The sequence below is a fragment of the Canis lupus genome, unplaced genomic scaffold, assembly GCF_011100685.1.
Source record: "Canis lupus familiaris isolate Mischka breed German Shepherd unplaced genomic scaffold, alternate assembly UU_Cfam_GSD_1.0 chrUn_S1427H1611, whole genome shotgun sequence".
In the NCBI taxonomy this organism is placed as follows: domain Eukaryota; kingdom Metazoa; phylum Chordata; class Mammalia; order Carnivora; family Canidae; genus Canis; species Canis lupus.
In genome coordinates this window covers 12,501-21,139 of record NW_023330258.1, presented here as the reverse complement: position 1 = coordinate 21,139, position 8,639 = coordinate 12,501, and the positions used below count along the sequence as shown (strand labels likewise).

At 67.4% G+C, this 8,639-nt stretch overlaps 1 protein-coding gene across 1 annotated transcript; it reads right to left on the bottom strand.

The window, feature by feature from the left end:
* Positions 1-3,516: 3,516 nt before the first annotated feature.
* LOC119878302 (translation initiation factor IF-2-like) lies at positions 3,517-5,494 on the bottom strand. Its single transcript, XM_038588948.1, has 3 exons — positions 5,265-5,494; positions 3,815-5,028; positions 3,517-3,530 (listed from the first exon to the last, which is right to left on the bottom strand). Exons 1-3 carry the CDS (start codon positions 5,492-5,494, stop codon positions 3,517-3,519), a joined length of 1,458 nt encoding a protein of 485 aa, XP_038444876.1.
* Positions 5,495-8,639: the final 3,145 nt, after the last annotated feature.

Genomic DNA, 8,639 nt, shown 5'->3' with positions numbered 1-8,639 from the left:
AATTCCAGGTTGCTGAACCCTGGTTTTCCACACTGCGGACGACAGGATATCACCCCCTCCCCCTCTTTCAACCTGACCCAGGAATTCCCTTACTCTGAGCCAAGGACAGGGTGGGGGGGTGGGGGTGGGGTCTTGTTGTTGTTGTTGTTGTTTGTTTTTGTTTGTTTTGCTTTTCTTCCCCCCAGTTGTGGTAAAAAGAAAAATAGACGTCACCTAAAATGGAATGTTGTAGTCGTTTCTTTCTTTCTTTTTTTTAATATTTTATTTATTTATTCACGAGAGACACAGAGACAGAGACACAGGCAGAGGGAGAAGCAGACTCTATGCAGGGAGCCTGACGTGGGACTCGATCCTGGGTCTCCAGGATCAGGCCCTGGGCTGAAGGCAGACGCTAAACCGCTGAGCCACCCGGGGATCCCTGGACGCTCCACCGCTGAGCCACCCAGGCGCTCCATACATACTTAAGTTATTGAGAGTTTGTTCCTTCATTTTTCATCATCTCTAGACCCAACGTGGGGCTCAAACTCACAACCCTGACTGCAATCAAAAGTTGAGTGCTCTTCTGACGGAGCGGGCCTGCCGGGGCCTGGGGCCCGGGGCCGGGCCGGGGCCCCCCCCCCCCCCCCCCCCCCCCCCCCCCCCCCGGGAGCTTCTGCCCTTTCATGTTTTCAAGCTCAGAGTCACGTTTTGTCCGGGGAGGGCCCCACCCCCCAACCCCTCCGTGCGGAGGTGCCATCTGTCGGGCTGGTTCATGTTTGTCCATCTTCCTTACTCCTTTTAGTAGACAGAAGGTGGCTTGTGACACAGCCGGGGACTACTTCGAATGAGACTGAGGATTTCCCTTGGGAAGTGGGTGCGAGAGGGAGGACAGGTCGATGGGGAACCAGGAGACTGTTGGCCCGTCGCTTTAGAGGAAAGAGTGTCCTTGTTGGGCCCTCACCCAGGGTGGATGAGTCAGAACTGTCCCTGGCCAGGCCTCCCTTAGTCCTTCGCCCATATCACTCCATGCCTGTGTTTGGCCTCTGGACCCTAAGACACCACGGTGGTCATGTGTTTAACTCCCCATCAGATTCACCAGTCCCCGCCATGCCACGCCCTCCCAGACGCACCCCCACCCCTGGAAGGCATTAAGAGTGAGATGGCATCCTCCACATCCAGGATTGATTCCCAAAGGGTTTATTGGGGTTTCCTGGGTCAGGAAACCAGGAGGGGTCGCTTTTGGACCCCAAACAATGTGAGTTCTTCAGACATCCTCTTTGCCCTTCTCTTTCCCCCTCCCCTCCCCTCCTCTCCTCTCCTCTTCTCTTCTCTTTTCTTCTCTCCCCTCCCCCACAGCTTGGGAGCCGCAGCCTGAGGGTTTGGGGGAGGTGCAGAAAGCCATTCAATGGAGAGAAGTCCCAGGCTCGGACTTTAACAGACAGCCATGTGCATTTGAATGAAATGATTGAATGAGGGCCATTGGAATGGATGGCCCTGAACCTCCCTTCTGCCACCCGCCACCCTCCATCCCCACCCCCAACCAACCCTGAGTCCTCTGGTGGATTTGGAAATGGAAGGCCGGGGTGTGTGTGTGTGTGTGTGTGTGTGTGTGTGTGTGTTTACACGGACGCACCCGCGGAGGGTGGTGGGGCATGCTCACGTTGGCTCCTGCAAACTCCATTCATTCTGGGAATGTTCTGTTGTTTCTGCTGAGTTGCCAGTTGCTGCGATGAGCCAAGCTATACTCCTCCCGTTGCCGAGTTCTTAAAAAGGCCGAGTCTCCGGTTTTCTCGGTGAATGGACTGACCCACACCTTCCCATCCCGCCGGACCCCTTCTGCAAATACTTGCACTCAAAGGGTTCTTTCACCTCGTCCAGAAAACAAACAACAGCCACCCACACCCACCCCATTGCCACAGATACGCAACCCACACAACAAAACTCCAGCTGGCCTCCTTCTGCCTCCATGTACTTTATTTTATTTTTATTTTTTTAAATATTTTTATTTATTTATGATAGTCATAGAGAGAGAGAGAGAGAGAGAGAGAGACAGAGAGAGAGAGAGAGAGAGAGACAGAGAGAGAGGCAGAGACAGAGGCAGAGGGAGAAGCAGGCTCCATGCACAGGGAGGGAGCCCGACGTGGGATTCGATCCCGGGTCTCCAGGATCGCGCCCCGGGCCAAAGGCAGGCGCCAAACCGACCGCTGCGCCACCCAGGGCTCCCCTCCACGTACTTTAGAGAGTCACTGTCTTAGACGTGCCTTAGGCTCAAGGACTCGATGCGGTCTCCCTTTCTGTGGCACGGTCGGTCCCATCCATCCCCCGTTAGGCCCAAAGTAGAATTGCATGACCACACTGCTCACGGGAGCTGGAGAAGATATGCTAAGGTGACCGACCGGACCGACCGACCGACCGACCGACCGGATGGGAGCACTGTCCATTCGAAAGGAAGGACCTACAGGCCGAGGCGTCTATAAACACGCTCCCTGGAAGTCTTTGGCTTTCGCGTGCCTCTGATGAAATCATTGCTCCGGAAACTCCAGCATCTATAGCCGGTCTTGTCCATGGTCTTCTGACCATGACTCGTCCTCCGTTCGCCTGACGTTCTGCCCAATTGTCCGTCCACGGAGAAATTAGACCCCGTCCCGTGAGAGCCGAATCCGACCCCTCCGCTCACCCCCACGACAGAGAAGACTATGCCCAGGTCTGTGCCCGCCCATCTTCCCTTTCTCCTCCGCCAGGGCAGAAGAAAATGTGGCCCGCCCTCCCTTCTCCTGTCAAAAGTCCAATCTGACATAGGACTTGGATACGAAGGAAACCAGAGTACTGTTTTGAACCATAGACACGTTGATTGATTGAAGATTTTATGTAGGTAGTCCTGAGACGCACGCGCGCGCGCACGCACGCACGCACACGGACGGACGCACGCACGCACGCACACGGACGCACGCACGCACACGGACGGACGCACGCACGCACGCACGCACGCGGACGGACGCACGCACGGATGCACACAGAGGCAGAGACACAGGCAGAAGGAGAAGGAGACTCCATCCATGCAGGGATCACGCCCTGGGCCAAAGGCAGGCGCTCAACCGCTGAGCCACCCCGGCCTCCCTACCTGGAGACACTTTGATAGAGTAGCAGCAGCAGCAAAGAAACACACGCACACCGCCGCTCCCCCCACCCCCCCAGGTGAAAGAAGGTCCCGCTGACTCCCCTCCTTTTCCTCTGAGAAGAGAAGCACACCCTTTCTCCTGCCCCTGGAAGGTGCCTTGGAGGAGAGCGCCAGGAGGGGAGTGAATGACATTCTTCTCTTCAAGGACAGGAAGTTGAGCGTGAGCAGGAGAATTCTGGAGAAACAGATTGTGTTATAAGAAAGAAAGAAAGAAAGAAAGAAAGAAAGAAAGAAAGAAAGAAAGAAAGAAAAAGAAAATCCTTATGTTCTTTGAGCCTCCCCTCCCCCCCAGAATTGAGTTCCTCTTCCACGACCTCTTCTCATTCAACCCAATAGACAAGTATTTGGGGGGGGGGGGGTCAGGTCCCAGACGCTGAGAGGGTGGAGGTGAAGGTGGTGCGGGGGGGGGGGGGGGGGGCACACCGTCCTCTCCAGCGCCTTTGGTTCAGACCTCCTTCGTGACCGACCTCCCTCCCTCCCTCCCTCCCTCCCTCCCTCCCTCCTTCGTCTTATAAATATATAAATAAAATCCTAAAGAAAAAGAAAAAAAAAAAAAAAAAAAGGAAGGACACGAGAAAAAACGGTGCATCCGTTGCCGTCCTAAGAGTCCTCGCCTGGTTTCGGCTCTACGTTCCCTCCCTGACCTCGGAAACGTGCCTGAGTCGTCCCGGGAGCCCCGCGCGGCGAGCGCGACCCCCTTTCCGGGCGGCAGCGGGCCCGGACGGACGGACGGACGGACGGACGGACGGGTTTTCCAAGGCTCCCCCGCCCCGGGAGGACGGGGGTTCGCGCGGTGCGCGGCCGTGTGCTCCCGGGGCCCTCCGCCGTCCCCGGGCCGAGAGGCGAGATCCGAGGCGCCCTGACGGCCTCGCCGCCCGGATCTGTCCCGCTGTCGTTCGCGCCGGTTGTCGGGTGCCACCTGGCGGCCGCTTTTATAGAGCGTGTCCCCTCCGGAGGCTCGGCGGCGACAGGCAAGGAACAGCTTTGGTGTCGGTTTCCCGGGGCCGAGTTCCAGGAGGAGGGCGGCTCCGGCGCGAGCGTCCGGCTGTCGCCGGGGCCTCGGCGCGCGATGCGCTCGCCGGAGATTGGACCTCCGGAGCTGCGAGGGAGTGTCGCCGTCGCCGCTGTCGCCGCTGTCGCCTCCGCCTCGCTCCCGGAGGAGGCCGTGCGGGCCGCCTGGGTGGGTCGACCAGCACCCGCCGGTGGCTCCTCCTCCGCCCGCGCGGACCGACCTGGGCCGCCTCGGGGGCGGGGGACAGGGTGTGTCCCGCCGTCCGTCCTGTGGCTCCGGGCGATCTTCGGGCCTTCCTTCCGTGTCACTCGGTTGTCTCCCGTGGTCACGCCCTGGCGACGGGGACCGGTCTGAGCCTGGAGGGGAAGCCCGTGGGTGGCGCGACAGACCCGGCTGCGGGCACGTGTGGGGGTCCCGGGCGTCGGACGCGATTTTCTCCCCTTGTTCCGAGGCCCGCTGCGGAGGTGGGTCCCGGGCGGTCGGACCGGGTGCCACGCGGGGGTGGGCGGGCCGTCCGTTCGGGCGTCCGGCCCCGGTGGCGATTCCCGGTGAGGCTGCCTCTGCCGCGCGTGGCCCTCCACCTCCCCTGGCCCGAGCCGGGGTTGGGGACGGCGGTAGGCACGGGGCGGTCCTGAGGGCCGCGGGGGACGGCCTCCGCACGGTGCCTGCCTCCGGAGAACTTTGATGATTTTTCAAAGTCTCCTCTCGGAGATCACTGGCTTGGCGGCGTGGCGGCGTGGCGGCGTGGCGGCGTGGCGGCGTGGCGGCGTGGCGGCGTGGCGTCTCCACCGACCGCGTATCGCCCCTCCTCCCCTCCCCCCCCCCCCCGTTCCCTGGGTCGACCAGATAGCCCTGGGGGCTCCGTGGGGTGGGGGTGGGGGGGCGCCGTGGGGCAGGTTTTGGGGACAGTTGGCCGTGTCACGGTCCCGGGAGGTCGCGGTGACCTGTGGTTGGTCCCCGCCGGCAGGCGCGGTTATTTTCTTGCCCGAAATGAACATTTTTTGTTGCCAGGTAGGTGCTGACACGTTGTGTTTCGGCGACAGGCAGACAGACGACAGGCAGACGTAAAAGACAGCCGGTCCGTCCGTCGCTCGCCTTAGAGATGTGGGCCTCTGGGCGCGGGTGGGGTTCCGGGCTTGACCGCGCGGCCGAGCCGGTCCCTGTCCTCGCTCGCTGGAGCCTGAGCCGTCCGCCTGGGCCTGCGCGCCGGCTCTCGTGCTGGACTCCAGGTGGCCCGGGTCGCGGTGTCGCCCTCCGGTCTCCGGCACCCGAGGGAGGGCGGTGTGGGCAGGTGGCGGTGGGTCTTTTACCCCCGTGCGCTCCATGCCGTGGGCACCCGGCCGTTGGCCGTGACAACCCCTGTCTCGCAAGGCTCCGTGCCGCGTGTCAGGCGTCCCCCGCTGTGTCTGGGGTTGTCCGGTCGCTCCTGCCCCCCCCCCCCCCGGGGGTCGAGGGGCTTGCCGGTGAGGCGGAAGCAGGTCCCCCCGGTCGCCGTCCTCGCTGGGCTTTTGCTCCTCGGGAAGCCCCCTCGGGGCCGCAGCTTGCTGCCGATCGATCGATGTGGTGATCTCGTGCTCTCCTGGGCCGGGCCTAAGCCGCGTCAGACGAGGGACGGGCGTCCACGGCGGATGCGACCGCTCTTCTCGTTCTGCCCGCGGGCCCCTCCCTCCCCGGCTCCTCCGCGCCCGGCCGTCGTGGCGGGTGCGCGGGGGGCGCGCGCCGGGGTTGGGGGTGGTGCGGACTCCGGCCCGACCCCGGCCTCCCGCCTTCTTGCCTCGCGGCGCTGGCGGGACCGGGGTCCTCGGACGCGGCGGACACTCTCGCCGGCCTTTCCCGAAGGCCCCGGGTCCGTGGCGAGCGGCCCTCCCCTCCTCCGCGGGGAGGGCCGGCCCGACGCCGCGCTGCTCACCGCCCGGCCTGGGCGCGCTTGAGCGCGTTGCGCCCGGCCCTCCGTGGTGCCCCTGGAGCGCTCCAGGTCGCCTCAGGTGCCTGAGGCCGAGCGGTGGCGTCGTTTCCTTCCCCGGCGACTCCCCTCGGGCTGCCGCCGCCGTCGTCGGCGTGTCCGAGGAGCGGGTGGTGGAAGAAGTCGGCAAGGGAGGCGCACCCGTGCCCCTGGCGGGGGCGCGGGCGCCTCGTCTTCCTTTCCCCTCTCCTCTCCTCCCCCCCTCGCCGCGCCGGCGGGGGGTGGGTGGCGTGGGGCGGTGTGACTCGGAGGACTTGGCGGGGCTCGTGAGCGCCCGCGGCGGGCCGGGCCAGCGCCGCGGCGCTTGGCCAGCCCGAGGGGCTGCCCCTCTCTCCCGGCACGGGTCGTGTCCCCGTCTCCGTCCCTCTCTCTCGCCCGCCTCGCGGGAGGCGGGGAGCTCTCTCCTCTGGGCGGTGACGTGACCACGCCGTGCGCGGGCGAGGCGGGGGTGGCGTCCTCGAGGGGGCACCGGCCGCGAGCGCTCGGGGTTGCCCTGTGCCTGTCCCTTGCCGGAGATCCGCCCCCCGCCCCGCGAGCCCTGTCGGCCCCGGAGCGCCGCCTGGTGGGGCCCGTTTGGGAGGACGAACGGGTGGGGGCGATGCGCCCTCGGTGAGAAAGCCTTCTCTAGCGATCCGAGAGGGTGCCTTGGGGTACCGGAGCCCCCAGCCGCTGCCCCTCCTCTGCGCGTGTAGTGTGGCCAGCGACGCGGGGTTGGACTCCCGTCGCGACGTGTTTGGGCAGAGTGCCGCTCTTTGCCTACCTACCGCGGCCTGCGCCTCCCCCCTCCGAGACGGGGGAGGATCCCGCCGGGCCGGGCCGGCGTCCGGTGCGGGGTGTGTTGCCCGCGTGCGTGTGCGAGCGTGCGCGCGGCCGGGGGGTTGGGGCGGCCCGCCGCCCCCCCCCCCCCACGCCACTCACCCCGTGTGTGTGCGTGTGTGCCGCGCTAGCGGCCGGCTGGCTGTCTGGGCCGCCGCCCGCTCCCGAGCCGAGTCGCCGCCGGCGGTGGCTCGGCGGGCGCGTGTGGGTCGGGCCAGCTCCCGCCTGGGGGCGCCTCCCCGGGTCGTGACTCCGGGTTGGACCGGACGGATGGACGGACGGGCGGATGGACGGACGGAGGTTCGGACGGGACCCCCGCGGCGGGGGTCGCGCGTGCCTGGGCCCGGGCGGTGTGGGGCCCGGTTTGCGGGGAGGCCTGCCAAGGGTGCTGAGGCCGGCCGGCGTCCCGGGCGTCGCGGGACCGCCCTCGTGCTGGTGGCGGTGGGATCCCGTGCGCGTTTACCCGGTGGCCCGGCTCGCGCCTTCGTTGGCGCGCCCTTCCCGGGACCGGCCCTTCCCCACGCGCTCTCCCGGCCCTCGCCCGCTGTGCGCCTCCTCCCCGTCGCCGCCGACCCGCCCCCCCCCCGTCCCCCCCGCCTGCCCGCGTCCCCCGACCGCACGGTCGCGGGCGCGCCGCGCGTGCCGCGCCCCTAACTCCGCCCTCCGTGGACCGAAACCGGCCTCGCCGCTGTTGGGTGTCTTGCCCCCCCCCTTGGCCGCCGTGGCTCGGGGGGGGCGTCCCCGGGCGAAGTGCTCTCGGTCCTCCGAGGAAGGGGAGGAGGGAGGCGCGCGGGGGGTGTTGGGGCGGGGCGTCGTTGCGCGTGTGCGGGAGAGCGTTCTCGGGAGAACCGGTCGCGTGAACGGTGGCGGTTGGGGCCCCCGAGCCCCGCGAGGTTGCTTGGGGCCCGCCGTGGGGGGCCGGGCCGGCGTCCTCGGGTGCCGCGGGACCGCCCTTGCGCTGGAGGCCTCGGGCGGTGGGACCCCGCGTGCGCCCCTGGGCGCCCGACCTCGGCCTCCCGGGTGCCTTCTGAGGCTTCCCGAAAGCCCCTCGCGGTGGCCCGCGGTCCTCTCCTCCACCGCTCCCGCTCGCCGTTCTCCGGCGCCTGGCTGGCCCCTGGCCGCCGGAGCGTCTCCCGTCCGCGGCCTTTCCCGAAAGTCCGCCCCCGTCCGTCGTCCGTCTTGCCGACCCGGTGCCGCGCTCCCCGGGGCGCCCGGCGCTTCCCGGGCCCGCTGCGGCCTTCCCGCCCGCGTCCGCCGCTCGCCCCCGCCCCCCGGCGGTGGCGTTGTGTGGTGACGAGGGGCCGCCGTCGTCTCCCGCCGCCCCCCACCCCCGCCGGCCGCGTCCCCGCCCTGGCGCGCGCGTGCCCCGGGCGTGGGTCGGGTCCCCGGCGGCCGCTCGCCGTTGGCCGTCCGCGGCCCCGCGCGCGTCTCCCCGGTGGCGGGGAGGGGTTCGGGCTCCGGCCCGGCGCCCCGCCTCCGTCCCGCGTGAGCGCGTGCTCGGCCCGCTGCCGGCCCCGGCGCGACCGCCGGGCGTCCCCGTCCCCCGCCCGCGGGCCGCCGCCGCCGCCATCGGGGCCGTCCGGAGGGGGAGAGGGTGGCGGGTGAAGCGCCCTCGTCTCCCCGCGCCGCCGCCGCCGAGGTGTGCGCGCCGCCCCGGTCCGTGGGGCGGGACCGGCCGCTCGGTCGGTCGG